We start from the raw sequence: 21,547 nt of genomic DNA, 5'->3' as shown, positions 1-21,547 counted from the left end.
GGTCCTGTAGGCCTGGTGGGCCAGGATGAGGCATTTTGATTTTATCCTAAATGAAATACAAATCCCATGATCAAATGTAATTTTGAAAAGATTGTTTTGATTTTCCTATAGGTAATGGAGAGCAAAGGGAGCAAAGTGACAGGGCTTTATGGATGGTTTCTATGACACGTGGCTTGGGAGATGTCTATCAATAGGTGTATCAATGTAGTTGATAAAGTGTTTGCTTGGAGGTTGTTCCAAAATAAAATAGAAATTAAAAAAAAAAATGTAAGTCTCACTACTAGTTATTCCTCATAGCCATTTAGGGCCAATCTAGCCAAACTGTTATTTTCCTACATGGGGAAATTTAAAACAGACCAGAGTATTAAGTATACCCACTAATGGTTCAACACCCCAATTTACTCTGTTATGGAAACACTGATAAAGAGTTTTTGGAAGGCAACTCTATAAAACTTTTTCCATCCTTTTCAGAATACTTTTGCAGCTACAGAACTAAAACATCACTTAGGAGGCTGGAAATCAGAAAAGAAGGGGATTACTGTTCCATCCCCTAAACGAGGGGAACACAGAATCACTTTCTAGAGTTTGTTTTTATGCTTCTCCATCTGATCCGTCTCTCACGGAGCAACAGGGGACATTTTCCTCGGCTAATGAGGTGACCCTGCTGAGAGCGGTCCTAGCAATAATGAAAAATAACATCTCTGGCAGAACACAGTGCAAAATAATTGTTTTTCGTGTCCCAATCAACAGCCTGGTTCATAAGTTAGGGATTTCAGTTAACTTTCCTATTACTTGAAAGTAAGGCCATCTGAAAAGGCACCGGAGTTGCTGGCCAAGGCAGTGAAATGGAGCTTTTCATTCTCATGGACTTCAGATTACATCCTCGCTCTGCCGTTTCCTTAGCTGTGAGAGCTTGGTCAAACTGTTTCACTTCTCTACGTATCAGTGTTCTAATCCATGGAAGAGGACACGGATCCTTACTCCCACAGAACTGTGGAAAGGAGAAATGAGACTTGTAAAGGGCTGATACACTGCAAGCAATTGATAAATGACAGCTCTATCAATGTCATTAGGATGTACACTGTAGGAACACTAAGACTCTAGGTTCTTTTTTTAAGAAAGATTTTTAAAAAATTTTTTATTTATTTTTGAGAGAGCAGGAGACAGAGAGCAAGTGAGCACATACACACACGCACGCGTGCGCGCGCGCGCGCACACACACACACACACACACACACGCACAAATGGGGGAGGGGCAGAGAGAGGGATACACAGAATCTGAAGCAGGGTCCAGGCTCTGAGCTGTCAGCACAGAGTCCGACGTGGGGCTCGAACCCACGAACTGTGAGATCATGACCTGAGCCAAAGTTGGATGCTTAACTGACTGAGCCACCCAGGCGCCCCAAGACTCTAGGTTCTTAAAGGGATTCTATCTGTAGAGTCAGCTCAGCCCATTATTTAATGAGTGATGTTAGCGAATGTGTTTGAATTGCAGGTTCCCTAGTTATTCCAGAGACAAAGAGCCCAGTTTTTGTGAGAAACCATAAGCAATGCACTTTTTTAAGTACTGTATAGTCTTTCATGCTCTCCTGTGAAAGAGGTTTATGGCCTTTGTGGCTTCTGGCATCCATGCAGTGGCATGTTTCAGAGGCAAATTTCCAGGGCCAGAGTGCAACTTGATGCTAAAACAATTTCTCAACCAGAGGTGGTGCCACTTCTAAAGTGGGGGGGAGGGCGGTGTTTGGAAACGGGGCAGGGCTGGGATGTTTTGGTTGTCATAATGATTAGGGTGTTGTTTATGGTATTTAGTGAGTAAGGGCCAAAGATACTGAATGTCCTGCAATGGGAGGAACAGCCTAAAGAAGAACTGTCTGGAAGAAAACTCACCTCCATCGGTAACAACTTCCAAAACCTTCTGTCTTGGACTGAAAGATGGAGCAGAGGCCCCGGGCTCAGGGGAGGATGCAGGACTTGCCCCACTGGTTGTGGGAGCCCGAGTAACTGCACCTAGGGGAAGCCACCCCCACAGCAGTGCTTCCGCCATGGGAGATGCTCGTGATCTACGACCTTCTTTTTGTTAAACGTAATTTTAAAGAACATATATCGTTCAATGGAGAGATTTTCCTGATCTGGGAGAAAAGAGATTAGAAGAAGTCTGATTGTGGAGAGAAACTTTAAGTGAATTCTGAAACTTGAAGCAAGTTGGAAACAGTTTGAAAACCAAAGCAAGAGTAGGATGCCTTTTTTTTTTTTTTTGATTTTTTAAATTTTTATTTGTTTTTGTTAGAGAGAGAGAGAGCGTGAATGGGGAGGGGCAGAGAGAAAGGAGACACAGAATCTGAAGCAGGCTCCAGGCTCTGGGCTGTCAGCATAGAGCCTGATGCAAAGCTCGAACCCACAAGCTGTGAGATCATGACCTGAGCTGAAGTCAGGACGCTTAACCGTCTGAGCCACCCAAGCGTCCCAATAGTTAGATGTCTTGAAGAGTTAGTGAAATGCTCCTTATGCTAGGAAACATCTTGTAACTGCTCAAGACACCATTTTAGGGGTTATCTAGTCCAACCTTTTTCAGATTAGGAAACTGAGTCCCAAAGGTGAGAAGTGATATTTTAAAGTAAGCAGAAGTGTTGAGATTAAAATTTGGCTTCCACTCAGTCATCAATTATGTGGACAGTGTGCAAGTTATGCATTGTAAGACTCTCCGTGGCTCCATTCATAGCTGTGTGGGCTGTAGATATGGATTGTTAATATAACGGTTTTCCAGCTGATGGTGGTAAAGTGACTTGGGGAAGGAGTGACTTTTTCTAATTCTCACAAGCTCATCCTCTAGACTAGAGGTGGGGTTGCCCATATTTTTCAGCTGATGTCCAACTATTATAAAAGATGAGAACCCATGCCCAAGTATCTTAAAAAAGGAAGTGAACTTTCCTTGGTTTTATACTGTAGGAAGTAACATCAAGTACTTATCCTTAAGTACATGGCTCATAATCATGTAATAATATGTCTGAACATAGCCTATTTGGTGTGTTTATATTTGGGAAATTTCAGAAACAAAGCCAGAAACTATACATAAATCTTCATTTCTCAAATAAACAGCAACAGCTTTGATTTTTCTAGTCTTTTAAAAAATTTTCTTTTCATGTGATCGAGATAATAGACAAGAGCCAAAATGATGATGAATTTATGATTAGTTTTTTTTAAGAAAGATAATATAAACTGTTTTTATAAGTAGTATCCTCAGAGAAAAAATATCAAGCAAATATGCTGATGTGAGAAATGTCAGGACCTCTGAGCATCACTGGACAGATTTAAATTCATCAAAATCAAGTCTATGCCCTTTTTTTTTTTAATTTTTTTTAACGTTTATTCATTTTTGAGAGACAGAGAGAGACAGATCATGAGCGGGGAAGGGGCAGAGAGAGAGGGAGACACAGAATTGAAGCAGGCTCCAGGCTCTGAGCCTACAGCACAGAGCCCGACACGGGGCTCGAACCCACAAACCGTGAGATCATGACCTGAGCCGAAGTTGGACGCTCAACTGACTGAGCCACCCAGGCACCCCAAGTCTATGCCCTTTCTAACTCCCAGGAGTTAAAACAGATCATTGATTAGAATTTCCTATCCTAACCCCTCTCTATCTGCATACTAAGGAGCAGAGCATCAAGTGGTGAAGGGACTTGCCTAACATCACAAGTCTGGTGAACCAGAAAGGCAAGGGGCAGATCCCAGTTCTCCGGCAATAGCCTCAACAGTCTATGTAAGTACTGTCCAGGTATTAATTAGCAAATTCAAATGAGAAGAGACAAGGATGTAATAGAAAAGGGCTTGATATGTTCATGGATTAATTTGCAATTCAGTTGTTGAATGAGGTAATGCTAATTATTTAAACTCTAAAACACCTCTTCATTGGAAACATTATCATTGATATTCATGAGAAAGGCTAAAATAAGATTTTCATGTCTAAATGAAGCAACTTCCAGGCTACACCTTTTGTTTCAAGAGTGGGGCAAGCTAAGAGGCACGCTGAACTTGGGAGTTTCGACTCTGATGTAGTTGGAGAACCATGCTAGAATGATGGAGCTGTTAATGTATGATAATCACGTTGTATTTGGCACAAAAGGTTACAATAAGTAAATATTTAAAGAAGAAACATCATTCCCTGCAAAAAGATGCCAACAGGAAAAAGGAATAAACACCAATAATTGCAGGGAAACTACACATCAGAAGAAAATCATGTTTTAAAACAACAAAAGCTGACAACCACTTGCTTCCAGCATCCAAGAGCCCACGTGAAAAAAAGGTTTAGTACGACCAGAGCCAGATTTGGGTTCTTACCTTGGCCCTTATGCTAACCTGTGGGCTGTTTCAATTCTATGCCTCGATTTCTTCTTTTACAAAATAGAGTTCTTATTAGAGGATTAGCAAAGGTTTGTAAGGTTATTTGTAAGGTTATTATTGTAAGGTTTTTATTATTTGTAACGTTATTGTTATTTTTTAAATATTTTTATGTTGAGTTTAATTAAATTGAAACAAGTCATTTTGCTTTAGGTTGGTCAGCAGATCCAGTAGCTTGGAATCAGAAGCAACTTATGCCAGGGCTTAAAGTCAGTACATTAGATGGAAAGTGAATAAAATTAAAATTAACTCTGAAATTTCTTGAAGTTAAAATATATATGATGCAGTAATTTTTTTAATGGTTCAGTAATTGTTATGCCTTCCAAAGTTTGAGAATCCCTGAGCTGGATTTAAGGGACACTCTAAAAGGAAAGCCTAGATGTAGATGTCTGGGAATTAAAACTCTGTCTTCAGATTTGCTATCAAATCTCTAGCCAAAAAGGAGATAGATGGAGTTTTGTAAGGTGTTCCTGCTTGCCCTCAAGATTTTTTCAATATATTTCAGTATGGAGCTGCTTCTATGACCTTAATACATGTAAATAGATTTTATGACACCACCAGGATTAACTAGAATGGAGGATTAATTAATATCTTACAGGGGGGCTATTATGAAAGTTATAAATATGATACAACTCAATTGTAGTTTATAATATCATTAAGTGTGCTCTATAAAAGTACATGTTTTTAAATCATCAAGTTTCCGGTTAGTTTTAGCATATTTATGTATCTGAAGTATACCAAACCATTTCATAAGCTCTGTCCTCATTTTTATGATCCTAGCATTGGAAAAATCTTTTTTCCCCGTGGGTTCTTCCCTCTCCTTGACCTGGCTGCTTGGTCTTTATTTTTGCCAGTGGCTTTACACACAGCCAAGATATGTGATTTTTCTCACATTTCTTCTGATGCGAATGTTCATATTAAAAACCTCAAGGGCCATTCAAAACAAACATGTCCAGATTTTGTTTTTTTCCCTTTTAGGTTGGTTCTTATCTAGCAAGCCCATCAGGACTGCACTAATGATGTCAGAGGTCAGGTCTGTCAAAGACACTCATGGTCATTTATTATAATTTACCACTCTTCTGAGGGTTTATTTATTGACAGGGGCTTAAGGAACTCCAAATAAATGAATACATAAATCCTAGGACATGACAACAAAAATTGAAAAGAACATTTGCTTATCACTGATGTCAGTTATCTAAATTGCCGTGGTAATTCCCTCCCTCAGCCTTACAGGACAGTGCCTCAAGAAACGCATCTGCCGTCCTGTTCCTATGGTAACAACCACGCCCTTCTGAAATTGAAGAGCAGGGAATTAACATCTCAGGATGTAAAAGCCTTATCTCATGACTCACAGTAGTTGAAGAAGAAACGTCTGAAATTTCACCCAGCCGTTGAGTAAAATCAAACCCACAGATCAGCTGCCTAAGTGTTTTTAACGCAATAGACCCTATGCTCATCAATGCTTCTGAAGAAGAATAAATTATCAAATTCAAAGGCGATGATGCTGTCTGTAATCTATGGTAGGGGAGACACATCTGACAGAAAAAGTAAAACGAGGAAGAGTCCTGAAGCAAAGAGGCTGATCTGTAGTATACATCACTCTATCTGCTGGATTTTTAGGCAAAAGGAAAACGTAAGCAAAAGCCCTGGCTCTGGACCTTCGTGACCTTGAAGGAATCTACACTTTGCTGTGGTCGTGAAACGTGGCGCCCTTCTTGATTCCCTTGGAGTTTCCTTTCCATCCTAGAAGCTGAAGACCTTGCACTTGTCCTCTTCCACTGATTTGTTTGGGTCCCCACAGGTGTTCAGCAGGTTTCTGTGGGCTGAACTTTCTAACCACATCCCTGCTTTCAAAAACAGGAAAATGTTTTACCAGAAAGGAAAAACACTAAAGCAAACCGCACTCACGACACCGGAGACTGCAGAGCACTGTGCTGGGCAGCTAGTCCACGTACAGAATATTTATTTGCCAGCTGGGACACCACACGTATCAAGGATTATACAAGCACAGCTATGACATCAACTGCTTCCAAACTGTAGATAAAAGCACTCACTGTCTGACACTCACATTATGCTTTCCTATCAAATTGCTGTGTTGACAAGAATCTCACTGAAAACTGACTAGCACCTTCTCAAATGCCTGCCGTGGCGGTTATAAACACATCATTCTAAAGTCAAAAAGAGACTATCCGTAAGGTAGATTATTTCCCCACAATAAATGCACCTAGGGTTCTGGAGGTCCTGGTATGCAGTGTGTCCACACCACAATTAACAGAGTTCTGCCACTTTGTCTGTATGTGAGAATTAATGGAAGAGCTGTGTTACATGCAAATTTTTTAATGAGTAGAAAGTGCTAAATTTGCAGACTGCATAACATTTTAATTTCCCAAAGTCAGGGAGTTCACTGATGCAGACACAATTCTAGGCAGTTCTTATTTGTAAATTGCTATTTTAAATTTGTCTACTGTGCCATAAGCTCTCGTCCGAAAGAAGAAGTAATTCTAAATTCAGATTTGAACTGTTACACATCTGATGTGGGACTCCAATCTTCATATGGGATTAAAAACTAAAGTCCATAGCTCCTGTCATGTAATTATCGGAGTATGTTCATAAATATAGATATATAAAACACTACTTCTGGACCAAGCTGCATATATAGTTTTGGATTGCTGTTTTCTTTTCTTTTCTAAAACGTTTATTTATGTATTTTTGAGAGAGAGAGAGAGAGAGAGAGAGAGTGAATAATTGTGGGCGGGGCAAAGAAAGAGAGGGAGACACAGAATGTAAAAGCAGGCTCTCTAGGCTCTGGGCTGCAGGGGAGAGCCTGATGTGGGGCTCTAACCCACGAACCATGAGTTCATGATCTGAGAGAAGTCAGAGGCTCAGCCGACTGAGCCACCCAGGTGCCCCTGGAGTGCTGTTTTCTAAAGGAAGAGGTAAGCATGGATTAAAGCATTATATGCCAACCATGACAATGTAGATCTTACTACAAATTTATTATAGAGATTATAAAAGTTAAGAGTAATTGTATTTCAACTTAAAAGGTAAATATTGTCATTGGCTTATCATTTTTGGAGATTTTTCAAGTGCTTTTTTCTTCTTCTGTATTTCTTTTTCTTTCTCTTTGCCCAGTGTTCTCTCAATCTCTCTGTCTCTGTCTCTCTTTCTGTGTCTGAAACCATTTTATACGAATCCCATTTCAAAAATGTATTGCAGAACCAGGGGCTGCTTTTATATAATTTTAGAAATGGTATAAAGAAACCTATATTTGCAGAGAGCACAACGGACCTTCCAATACTGCCTTATGAATAACATACAGTATTCTATAGCATTACTAAGTAAAATCAGTGTAATCTGTTAAATTTCTCATATGGAGCATGTGTGTTTAGTTTTTTTCAATGGTGAAAAACACACCAAGTCTACCCTTTCTTGTTTGATATGATCCATACCATTTAGCATACCTAAGTTCTCCAGTTTTTCTTTTTTCCTAAAAATTTTATCTATTTTTAATGAACAATGTGCTTATAAGCCAAAAAGGTCCAACTTCTTTCTGGAATAATTGATTCTGATGTCTTCCTTAATAATTTATTCCAGTGAAGTAACACAATTTTTGGAAGTTCTTAATTTGAATGTAGGGTCTCCAGGATAGGAACTACTTTTTCATCCCAATGAATGTATATCCAGTGTAACATATACATGATATACGTTACATTTCAGTATCAACTAATGTGTATGGATGGCCTAAAAAATTGAGTGGGGCTTCTGAAATTGCTTAAAGACCATGACCTTGTTTCACAAATGAAATTACACAGCATCACATAATGAATCCAATTCATCAAACAGTTTAAGAATAAGTGTGCTTGCAAGGACAGAGTGATATGTATATAATAGGCAACTGGGAAATAATGCAAAACTATAATTCAGTTCCAAATCCCCATGTCTTTGAAATCCTTTATTTATGCAATTGATTTACTGGCTATAAGTAATTCTTGCCACCCAGGGTTTTATACAACTAGGGTTTTATGTGAGTGTTTTATGCAAATACTATTTTGGTAATCAAATTTGAATTGAATCTAATTTGAAGCAAGGGGACCAATTTTCCAGGACAAGTCAGTGATATTGCTACATCTCAAATCCCAAGATTCCTGCTTCCAGGATCATGCAGTTGGTCTATCCAATCTTCAACACCTTTTTTTTTTGTAAATCATTTATAATTATAAACATAATGAAAAGCCAAGTATAAAGCAAATGGTGAATAAAAAGCATATTGAAAGAGAAAAAAATTACCTGTAATCTCACTGGCTAAATATAAATGCATATATTTTATTCATCTTTTTCCTGAGCTAACTTTTACATAGTCATGACCACATGCATGTATAAATCCATATTCTGCTTTTCCATGTTAAGCCATCATGAACATTTTAGTGGCTGTATGATATTCCATGTTATGTAAGTGCTCTAATACTGGATTTTCAGGTTTTGCATTTTTTTTTTTTACAATAAATTACAAGGAATTTGTAATATATTTGATATATTTGGCGTATATCTTCTTAGGTTTTCATATTAATTGCTTAAAATTTATTCATTAAAGTAGGATTACTGGAACAAAGGGTATAAACAATTTAAATTTTTTTTTAATATTTATTTTATTATTTTATTTTATTTAAAAATTTTTTTTTGTTTAACATTTATTCTCTTTTGAGAGTGAGAGAGACAGAGCATGAGCGGGGGAGGGGCAGAGAGAGAGGGAGACACAGAATCAGAAGCAGACTCCAGGCTCTGAGCTGTCAGCCCAGAGCCCAACGCGGGGCTTGAACTCACGGACTGTGAGATCATGACCTGAGCCAAAGTCGGACGCTCAACCACTGAGCCACCCAGGCACCCTTATTTTATTTTTGAGAGAGAGAGAGACAGAGCGTGAACAGGAGAGGAGAAGAGAGAGAGGGAAACATGGGATCTGAAGCACGCTCCAGGCTCTGAGCTGTCAGCACAGAGCCTGATGCAGGGCTCGAACCCACAGAAATGTGAGATTATGACCTGAGCCTGAAGTCTGATGCTTAACCGACTGAGCCACCCAGCCCCCCCTAGGGTATAAACAGCTCTTAACCCATATTGTCAAGTGGCTTCCCCAAATACTTATAAGAATTTATATTCCCATTTAACAAAATATAAGAGACTCCACTTCACACATTTGTTAACCTTTAGCATTGTTGCACCTTTAAAATACTCAATAATCTTATAAGAAACCTCAAAGACTTTGATTAAAAATTTCATTTGGCATTGGGGAAACATGTACTTTCTAAAGTGTCTTAAACACAAAACTAGGAATGTGAGAAACAATTTAGAAAACTTGTGATTAATTATTCAATAGAAAATTAAACATTCTAAAAACTATAGAGTCTAAGAAAAACAAAAACCTAAATTAAAACTATGAGTAAAACCAATCTCTGATATGTATTATTTAGGAATAATGGGAGATGGAAGTGAATCAACAATAGCCCAATTAAATAGTCAAAGCTATTGACTGAACATTTTATTTATCTATATATTTTTAATGTTTATTTATTTATTTTCAGAGAGAAAGAGAGAGAGGGCAAGCAGGGTAGGTGAAGAGAGAGAAGAAGACAGAGAATCCCAAGCAGGCTCCACACCAGGAGGAATTGATGCGGGGTTCGAACCCATGAACTTTGAGACCATGATCTGAGCTGAAACCAAGAGCGGGATGTTAACTGACTGAGCCGTACAGGCGCCCCTAACTGAACATTTTAAAATAAAGTTTGAACTATACTCTAAGTTCTACTTATTATCTTTCATATCTTTATGAATTTAAGTATAATCCAGTATAAAACCAGATTTTCTACTACAATTTTGAACTTCCATTAACAAGTAAATTTTTTTTTACTTTGTTTTAATGTTTGTTTATTTATTTATTTTTGAGAGAGAGAGAGAGAGAGAGAGAGAGAGAGAGAGAGAGAGTGCAAGTGGGGGAGGGCCAGAGAGAGAGACACAGAATCCGAAGCAGGCTCCAGGCTCTGAGCTGTCAGCACAGAGCCCAAGGCAGGGCTCAAAGTCACAAACCACAAGATCATGACCTGAGCCAAAGTTGGACACTTAACCAACTAAGCCAGCCAGGTGCCCCCTTAACAGGTAAATTTAATTCATTTACATTACTACCCTTGATATATGATGATCCTTGGTATATACCGTCTCTTTTTAAATTTTTTAAAAAAAATCTTTATTTATTTTTGAGAGAGAGACAGAGTGTGAGCAGGGGAGGAGCTGAGGGGAGGGAGACACAGAATCAGAAGCAGGCTACAGGCCCTGAGCTGTCAGCACAGAGCCCGATGTGGGGTCTGAACTCACAGAACCACGAGATCATGACCTGAGCCGAAGTTGGACGCTTAACCAACTGAGCCACCCAGGCGCCCTGATACCATCTTAATTATTGTTTTCTTTTACCGTATTTTTTCTTTTTTCTTGTTCATTTCCTGCCCTTAAAAATCTTATTCTGAATTTACGAATTCACCTTTTATCTGTCAGTATTAATATTTTAACCGGTAAACTTGAATCTAACTATATGGAAATTAGAAACATTTAACTTTGATCACACTTTCCCATATGCTGTGTTAATGTTGTCTATAACTTAGTTTCTTATTTTCATTTTATTTTCTGCCCCTTAATTGGTCTCTCTCTTGTTTTTAAAAAAATCAATTTCTGTTTTATAATATTTTTAGTAGTCTACTCAGTGAGAGTTTGTGAGTAGTAAGCCTTCTCCGTCTTGATTGTCTGAAAAGCTTTTTAATTTTGTTTTCTTCAGCAATTTGGATTTTCTCATTCTATTTTATATGTGTTTTTACTTCCCTTTTATAAAATCACTTACTTTATCTTCCCTGTATTCTGAGATGTTTCATAAGCTCTTCATTCCAGTTTACTAATTTTCCCTTCAGCTTTATCTAAAGTTGCCTCTGATCCGATTTTTAATCTCCCCCTGAGTTTTAACTTTCAATTATGTTTACCTTTCTAGGCATTCCCTTTGATTTCCCCCTAATCTGTTTACCCTTTTTTACATATTCTATTCTTGCATTTGTGCTTATATTCCTTTTAAAAATACAGTTTGTGTTTTTCCTTTTATTTACTTTATAATCTCATTCAGATTGCTCTGTGTCCATGTTATGAGAACACTAACTCACTTAATTCTGATGCATGCTCTCTCTTGCAGCAGACTGTTCCCTTGGGTGCTGTGAAACTGTGTATTGTAATCTCATTTTCAGGCTTGGGCTACTTTTGTCATAGACCAATGCACTTGGGTTGTGGGAAAAACTCAACAGAATGGCTTGTTGTTTGCTTCTGCTGGTACCCTAGAAATTTCACCAATTATGTTAATTACTTATCTTTTGTTTTTTAGTCCTTTAGTACTATTGTATCTTAGATTCCGTGGCAGATCTGGGTGTAGGATTGTGGTTTTACTATGGGTTTTATTTAAGTGAAGTCTCAATTTTTATTTTCTCTGCCATGAATTTTCCTGTGGCTTCCCTGGGCTGGTGGGTGAAAAAAAATCTAGTTATTTTTCATGGTGGGAGCAGTCATTTACGCGACCCAGCTTTATTTAGGGCTCTAGCTTTCAACTCTTGGCCTCTGGCTTTTGCAAACCCAGGGCCTCTGCCTCTGTGCCAAAACTAAGACTCTAGCCCCCAATCCTTAGGATCCACACCCCTGTCCAATGTCCTTCTGGATTATTCTGGTATCCACTCACGCAGTTACCCCTCTCATTTTGAGTTCCTACTTTATTTTGAGGATTTCTCTTTCTTTTGAACTTGACTCATTCTCTCTCACACACATATACAGACACTCCATATGTGTGTATATGTATGTCCTTTAAGTTTTAATATTTTACCTAATATTTCTACATATTTTGAGTCAAAGGTACTTGTATTGATGGAGATGATTAAGGAAGAAATGTGACTGAATATGACTATTTTGAACACATTTCTGAATAAACATTGAGAGTAATATATTGTATATATGCCACATTGTTCTTAAGTATCAATTTGGCTTTTAAAATAAACTACCCTATATTATCTAGGCTTCTGAATTCTACTGATCTCTATTATGCACTCTGAATTTCTCCCACCTAGCTGTGTATGTCTACATATATATCAGAATCATCTGTATACAACTTCAACTAGGAATACAATTTCAGAGGTTGTATTGTATACTTTGTTGAGTGGTAACTAGCTTTATTTTGAGATAATATTGCAATATTGTTGAAAGGCTATTAATGCATTGAAGACACTAATTCCCCTAAAGTAAATAAATGCAAAATTATAATTCTTAATTGTCAAGTACAACTTTTTGGCTATCTTTTCTACTTCCAGTCTATCTCTTTCTTTCTTTTTAAGTTTATTTATTTTGAGAGAGAGAGAGAAAGTGTGCATGTGCAAACTGGGGACGACCAGAGAGAGAGAGAGAGAGGGAGAAGGAGAATCTCAAGCAGGGCTCTGCACTGTCAGCACAGAGCCCCATGTGGGGCTCAATCTCACGAACCAGGAGATCATGACCTGAGTTAAAATCAAGAGTTGGACACTTAACCAACTGAGCCATCCGGGCTCCCCATCCTATTTCTTAATTACAGACCATGTCTCTCTCGCAAGCTTGGTACTTTCACTATTAGAAAACCTTTCTTTTTCAAAATGAGTGCCAAGAGCAGTATTATTTCTTTGCAAGATTTTGGTGCAATGTTATGCCAGAAACACCCAGCTTACTGGTAAGTAGAAACTGTAACTTTCACTCTAGAATACTATAATTACACAGTGTAGCACTATCTTTGTGGTTTTTATCACTGAGGAAATCAACAGTACAGACTGCAATTTTCTGTTGCACTAGAGTAGATAGATATAGGAGAGCAGATGAGTTTGACTTAGTAGGGGCTGTTACTATAGTAAATCAGAATTGTAAAAGGAAATAAACAGTTTTTTTTTTATCTGATTTTAACCCAAACACTCAAATGTTTCACTCTAACAAGGGATCTGATAAAATCAAAAAAAAAAAAAAAAAAAAAAAAGCAAACAACAAAACTCCTCGTGTAGCCTTGTTCTTGTTCCTGATTTACATAATCTCTTCACTGCCATCATTACTGGCAAATACCCAATCATTAAACAAAAGGTTCTATAAATGCCATAGGAAACAAGCTAGATGCTAAAGGGATGCTATGTCATGAAAGACTTAATTTGAATGTTTCATGTTTGTATTTGACAAATGTCATAATTTCATACGTGTCATTTTGTGTAACCAATTAAAGGCCCCAAGTTCCATCTTTCAGCATTGTATTTCTGGTTAAGTAGGTTGCTTTGGGAATTTAAAAATATGCACAATAGAAGCAGTAGGTGTTAAATCACCTAAAGTGGAAATATAGAATTGAGAGAGGGAGAAAAGGAAAGAGATGAGAGAGAGACACACATGGAGAGAGAGTACAAATATTGCCACCTTTTGATCACATGAATCAATTTGTTCACCACTAAAGGAAGGATATTAAATTATAAAAATATTTAAAAAAGGATGACGTGGTGTGTGCTATGTTTTTATTTTAATCCTCAACTCAAAGTCACGCCTAGAGGAACAAACCCTGTATCTCTGGATAAATGGTTAGGAAAACAGCTATATTCTTTTCATTCTTGTATTTCTAACACAAACTTGGTGAGATGCACGGTAGCAGTCTGCAAATCATAACCAGAAGCTGTGCTTTATACTCAGCAGCAGCCAGTCCTCAAAGAATGCGACATACTGTGGACAGAAAAATAAGAAGCCTGTTGGATTTTTATTCTGTGTCAGCAACATAATTACTTATTTGTATTTTAAGTAAGGTTTCTTTTTAAAGGTCCTTGTGTGTATAGACCCTGGAAGGTAAACACAATTTCATAAATGTGGCGAAAGTGAAATATTTTATTCTTAAACGACAAACACAAATACATCTACACAAATATATTTGGTTGCCTGTATTCTGCAAGCAATTTGTAATGTGTTATAAGAAATGTCAACATCTGGCCGCTATTAGTTAAGATCCAAGGATAGCACATTGTTTGATCCATTCAGCCGCAAAGGCGTGAGATCAGAACAATTCTTAATACCTTACTTCATGGTCATGTAAGATAGTAAATTTTGCACATCTAAGGGCTCCTCCATTAAAGGGGTAAGAGTTTGCAAGTATGGACATCAAACTATCAACTCATTAAGAAAATCTAAGAAACAAAGCCATGAAAACTGGGGGATATTTCTCCTATAGCACCCATTATATTCCTGGGCCAATCTTCTACACCTGGTTTTAAAATTTTTGCTTTATTAACATTATTTTCTTTGAACGAACATTAACACAAACCTCAAATTTTCAAGGGCTTGTGGACATGTTCCCACCAAGCATTTGTTGTAAATTCGTAAATTGCAGGACCATTTCCTGTCCTTTAGATATATTTTACATTCATGGACACTGGTTCAGTAATGGCCATAAATTAGGAATAAATAGCTTACTTTTTTGAAGTCATGTGATTCTACTATGAGTTGCTTAGGGTGCCCTTTTATGCATTCTAATAAAGCTGAGTAATGGCTCCCAGATCTGGAAAGAATGATAGTTCCCCCATGGAAATGACTAACTCACTCTTTGCTCATGAGAAAGCAATATTGTGTATGTCATTTGTTAACCGGACAGTTATTATTCATTCGAGTTCCTGGGAGATTAGTTCTTTGAATTCTGAGACAGAGCTACTACATTGGTATATTACTGCATTGTTTTTGTTGTTGTTCAGAATTCTTAATTTCTAATATTTCCCTCCGAGAAATTCAAATGGTTAAATATCAGGCCTCCCAACTGCTGTTTGCTCAAATAGACTTACTCTGCATGCACAGCCCATCAGTGCAGTTCTTGGATTGCAAGACGAGGCCATCACAGTCCTTGCCTCCGTTCTTGGGGGCTGGTGCCGTGCACTCCCTCCTGCGCCAGTGTGTGCACTCGGTCCCACAAGTAGACCACTTGCTCCATGAAGTCCACCTGCCATCCACTGTCACACACACACACACACACACACACACACACAAAAACCAGCATAAGGTCAGAGGGAGAAGCAGCTGCTTGGGGGGAGAAGGGAGTAGAACTCAAGTATATAAAACGAAACAAAACAGAACAAAACAAAACAACAAAACAGAAAACTGAAGAAAATGTCCCATCAAGGAGTCCTGCATTCATGTCACCTGCTGGCAAGTAAGCACACTCTACATGCATTGTCAGGGTTCTGAGAACTTTTCTTACTGGGTGTGTGACTGTTTCCTTACTGACCAAGCAAAGGAATGCTTAAAGGGACACACAGAAAGCAAAGTTGTCACCAGGAGCTGGTGAGGACTAGGAAGTACACAAAGGTAGATCATGATGGTGCCCTTTTCTCTATTAAAAGGGAAGCTTTTGGATTTTATATTGAAACTTAGGGGACGTCTTTTTGAATGCAAGATTTCTTTGCATATAGTGTCATGTGGTCAGTGCAAGTAAACCTGTGTAAGGATATGGAGAAGAGGTTGGTACAATGGGGAAGAAATCTATATATCCACCCAATGATCAACCCATCCATCCATCCATCCATCCATCCATCCATCCATTTATCCATCCATATCTATCTATCTATCTATCTATCTATCCATTCTCTATCCATGCCTTACTTTTTTTTTTTTTTTAATTTTTTCATCCAGGCAGCTTGATGCTGTTCTGCAATGCTTTGCTGAAATGACTATATTATTTTCCACTTATTATTTGATGATTCCATTCCATTATTGATGATATATATATTTCTATTTCTATTTTACAAATAATATTTATACAGATTCCTAATTTTTTTTTGCTGTGACTCAGTCATTTATAACTGACTAACTTTCTTTCTAATTTTTGTGTCTGACTTGTCAGTAATTTCAATGATACTAAGCTATCTCTTTTAAAAATATACAACTTAAATCCTAAGTTGAAAAAATACATAGTAAGTCTCACTAAAGTCACACTTAAAATTCATTCTTAAGAAATTCTTAAATAGGATAACAATATTGAAAAGTGGTTAAATAAAAAGTTTTCCTGAAATACATAAGTAATTATGATTATCTAGAATTCAATATAAAACAATGCCAAAAATCATTTATTGAACATCTAATATACATAATATCTTACACCTACATATTCATAGAAATTACATTAATTTTAATAGCCTACACAGTTTGGAAAATCTATATGATTTCATATTCAAATTACTGTGTAAATATATTATATATAATGCGTATGGAGACATAAACATGCCCATATGAAAGAAAATGATGAAAGCATCAATATTTCAATTATACAGAGTTGGCTATATAAGCAACTCCCAGCTATTTGGAGAAAATACATTTGCTTTGACCTAAACCAGCCCAAAGTTTACACACACACACACACACACACACACACACACACACACACTTCTATCTCAACTCAAAATACTCAGTGCATTTTTAATTGTGGAAGTCAATATCTAGATAAAATATAAGAGACTACAAGGTAAATATTGAAATTTTAAACCTAGCTAAGTGTCAAGATTTGTTACATTAATAAAATCTCTCAAAGGATTCAGTATGGGATACTGTTTGGATATTTGAGAGTGGACACTTGGGAGTATAAAATATAGATTATATTTTTCTACAGTTCATTTCTACAACCCATCTCTGAGAAAGTTTCTTTAAGGGATGAATAAGACAAAAGGTAGGCAAAATAAAGGGACGTAAGAGATTGTTTCTAAATCATGAAGGCACAAAAAAAATAATAAAAGACAAATAAATAATGAAATTGAAATATAACAGCTACCCAAGGAATGCACTAAATTCATGGGTTATTTCAAAATAATTTTAGCTTAAATTTTCAATATATCACATAATTAAACATTTTAGTTGACTTTGGTTTTGATTTTGGCAATATGAACTTTAATTTGCCTAAGGATAAGAGCTGGTGACAACATGAGACAGCATCAGAAGATGGTCAGAAGCAGAGGGATGCAATCTTGCTATAGTTGCCACTGCAAATAACTCACAGAAATGCACAACCAACATGTACAGAAAATAAAGAGCTGACTGCATTGTATTTTCAAAACCCATTAGCCCAGGTGTCACAAAGCTTTGTCTTCTTTTTAATTCACTCCAAATGTTTTATTTGCCCTTGCCCAGAAACTGACACCAAATATCAAATATCTCAGTCTAAAACATATTCTAAATTTTCATTCCAATAATTTCCATGGCTGTCTGAAGATCAAGAGTTGTTATTCCTAAAATGTGTGGCTTTCAGGGCTCTCCAAATCCCTTGAATTATAGAATCTATCATCTTGGCTCCAGCAGTTTTGTCCAGTAACAGAGAGGGATTATGTCCGTAAGTGTTTAATCTCATGTTTTATTCTATTTTGCATGTTTGGCTAATAAAGTTAAATACTGTTTGGGAGAAAAATACTTGATTTCTCAGCAGTGTAAGCGTTCAATGGTATGATGGATATAAATAACATTTATCACATATTCAGGTGAATAAGGCTTTGTTTATATCTCCTAAAACAATCCTAAAATGGGAGGATACATTTGGAACGCGAGCACTGTCTTATTTACCTGGGCATAAGGTGGTACAGGCTATTTTCTGCACACTCTGCCCTTCACAGAAGGCACCACCATTGAGTGGTGCTGGGTTGGTGCAGGTCCTTGTGCGTTTCTGGTACCCTCGTCCACAGCGGCTATTACACACAGACCACTCTGTCCAGGTGGACCAGCCACCATTTACTGGAAGAAGGTAAATATAAAATTGAATCATATGTGTGTTCATGCACACAGACACACAAACCATGCACAACACATAGACAAAAAGTCATCTGCTAAGTGACCATAAAACAATCTAAAATTTGAAAGATAGAAGAGACCTTGGGCATCATTTCATTCAGTTTTATTGCATAGCTGAGGAATCTAAGCATAGAGATAAATAAAATGAATTACCAAAATGTACTCACCTACTCAGAAGAGTATATAGAACCGTGTTCTCTTTTTCTTGGCTACTGTTCTTAAAAAAATACATTCCTCTTACCTAGTCAAGCTTTAAAAATTATTTTTGACAGCTTATCTCAAATAATAAATGTTTACATCCTTATGCCAAGGTTGCAGGTGGATCTGAAGCATGAGAGCTGAATAAAATCATGTAGCTTTTTCTTAATAGATGATTGATTATTTTTCTTTAGCACATGTAAACTTTACAGCCTTTTAAGGACTTTTGCTCAGTTTCATTAACGCGGTGAGCCTCGTTAAAAAATAGTCTTATATTGCTAGATTTTAAACTAATTGAGTAGCCATTTGATTGAATTGGCATTTAGTTTATGTAATTGAAATGGACACCTATTCTGTGTGTAAAAGTCAATTATGGTGTTTGATGGAGAGTTCAGTGTATGATTATAAAACCTACATTCTACTGCTATGTTCGCTATTTACCGCCGGAGATATCCCTGTAGAAAATACTCTAATACATTTTAGGACTTCCATTATGTGAGTTTAGAGTACATTATTGTAATTAAGCATTTTCTAACAAAAATTATTTGCTGGTAGTTAAAACCTGACGTAACTAGTAGAAGTTAAAACCTGATGTAACTAGAAGTTAAAACCTGACGTAACTAGTAGAAGTTAAAACCTGACATAACTAGAACTTCTGATCATAAAGAGAGTGCTAGACATTCAGGCAGCACGCAGCTTATATGTGCATATCACACGCCCGACATCTCCTCTGCTAGAATCCTATGCAAGGCAATGGGAAAAATTATGAATATGTTATACATACATACACAGACAAAATAATTTTCATGGCAGAGTTATTTTTCTATAAAGATAAATAATTGTAAACAACTGTAATGTTCAACAATAGGAAAAGGGTAAAGTAAATGTATGTTCATGTGACTGACATCTGGGCAGCCATTAAAAAATGGTGCTCTAGAAGTCTATTTAATAATACATGAATATTTGAACATCACGTTTTAAGTAAAAAATATATTTATATCCCTTACTTAAAAAATCTTATCTATGCATAAAAATACCAGTAGTATGCATATCAATCTTTTTAAAAGCTATTTCTGGATGACAAGATGACAGGATTATTGGCATTTTCTTCTCTGACCTTTTCTGTGTTTCCTAAATTTTCTATAACAGATATATATTTGCCATCTCAAAATGATACTAACAAAAATAAATATATACAACACACTCAAAAATGAAATACTTGTTAGATGTATACGTTTTGCTATAAACTTCTGGTGAGCCTAATCTATGAGCCTTGGACGACTTACTTTATGAGGCCATGAAAAGGACAAGCAGATGGCTTATAGGTTGTATTTCAGTTAGTGTTCCAAAAAGCAACTTAACCTGCTCAGCTTTACAAAACCCAGTGTCATGGAATTGTCAGTGTGAACTGCTTACTAGCATACTGGCAAGCCAATATTTGGGGTTATAGTATCCATATACTGCTCTGGTAGGATTTTAATGAGAAACAAATAATGATAAGCTTCTAGAGAAAAAAAAAAAAAAAGGAATGTGAAAGCCCTAGACTTATACCCTCATTTTACAGACAAGGACATGAGGGTTCCTAGCATCTTGGTCAAGTGGCCAACTGAAGGTCAGTTACTAGAACTAGTCCTAGAGCACAAGTCTCCTGACCCCTAGGGTCCAATGATGTTTTTTGAACTCAAAGTGCCTAAGTTCCATCTGTTTGATTCTTTCTAAAAACCATGTTCAGCGTGCATTTGTAGATATTGAAAGCATGCTATATATAGGGGAAGAGATCTGCATGTATATTAAACATCTATATAACACATAGAGAGATAGCCCATCATCATTAGTTATCTATGATTGCTACGTGCTGTGATGTGCTCCATTATCTTTTGCACTTTAAATGCTGTTCATCAAGTTGTTCAGCCAGTTTAGAAAAAGACAAAAAGTAGGAATCCTTTCATGGTGACTGAAGAGAGGCAACTACCTACAATTTAACATAGCCATTATCTTGAGAGGAAATTAAATCTCAGAGTATCCAGAGGATTAAAAAAATTGTATGTATCTGTCTTGGAATAAAAAGGAAAGATTTAAAGTGTCACAATATACAGCGTCTGGAGCCTCACGTGGTTTCTGTTTCTCCTAACTCCCCACAGCAGGAGGACATCCATCCAAATGGCAGTATCTACACTAAGTACCACGAGCCAGATACCTGCCAAGGGCTGCCCCTCCTTTACAGTCACCCAGACACGAAGGTCCCTGGAATGTCCTTTCACACTGACACAGCCCTGAAAAGCTTCCTTAAGTTCCAAGTGGTGGTGAGACACAGGCATCTCATTTAAGAGGGGGCATACCCTCAAAATACTTCCCAGGGTTGTTTGGTTTCCTCTGACACAATAAATCACCCAGAATGTGAGGACCTACTGTCTGCCCAACACTGTGAGAAATACATAAATACACAGAGCAGTCTCTTGGTCTATAGTGGAGCTTAACACATAGCTGGGGAGATGAAACTCCTCATAAAATGACTGGAAGACAACTGAGTGCTATACCGCAAAGAGATAAAAGCATCAGACGCTACAGCAAAATTGGGTGTGAAACTGTTGCGTATTTCTGGAGAAATATTAGGTCAAATTGGATATGAGCTGGACTAGAAAGGGCCAGAGAGCGGAAGGGAAGCTTCCCGAAGAAATCATTATGTTGAACTTGCTATGTGGTTAGGATTAGGGCCACCGCATAGCAGTGCTCACCTTCACTCTAACTACCCCCCCCCCCCCCCCGCAGTGTGTAAAGCAAGTTCCAGGAAGTCAACGTTGTTCTCTGATGTATCTGGGGAACAGGTCAGCCACAATTTACCTGACTAAGCCAAAGCCCACAGAATTGTCAGCGGGCTGACTTAACCATCTTCATCTCCAAACTCACTCTAGATCTGGGTGGTCCAGGGTATGGAGGAGGGGGGCACGCTTAGATGGGTGAGCATCTTCTGGCTCTGGTGCAGGCACTCAGGTGGATTTCCTTCACTTTTCCATAAGCTGACTGACCAAGGGCTAGGAATTTCCAAGTCTGGTCTTTCTATGCCTATCAGGGAAGCAGTTAAACCTCA

General features: G+C 37.5%; 1 protein-coding gene across 1 annotated transcript in view; it reads right to left on the bottom strand.

Moving 5' to 3' along the window:
- Positions 1-21,547, bottom strand: part of UNC5C (unc-5 netrin receptor C) — a 305,372-nt gene that overhangs the window by 52,313 nt on the left and 231,512 nt on the right. Inside the window, exons 7-8 of the mRNA XM_032593071.1 lie at positions 18,037-18,204; positions 15,279-15,443 (exon numbers count right to left, since the gene is read on the bottom strand). Coding sequence (XP_032448962.1) covers positions 15,279-15,443; positions 18,037-18,204 — 333 coding nt within the window. The remainder of the gene's footprint in view (positions 1-15,278; positions 15,444-18,036; positions 18,205-21,547) is intronic.

The sequence above is a fragment of the Lynx canadensis genome, chromosome B1 (assembly GCF_007474595.2).
Source record: "Lynx canadensis isolate LIC74 chromosome B1, mLynCan4.pri.v2, whole genome shotgun sequence".
Taxonomy (NCBI): Eukaryota; Metazoa; Chordata; class Mammalia; order Carnivora; family Felidae; genus Lynx; species Lynx canadensis.
This window is presented reverse-complemented; position numbering and strand designations above follow the sequence as displayed.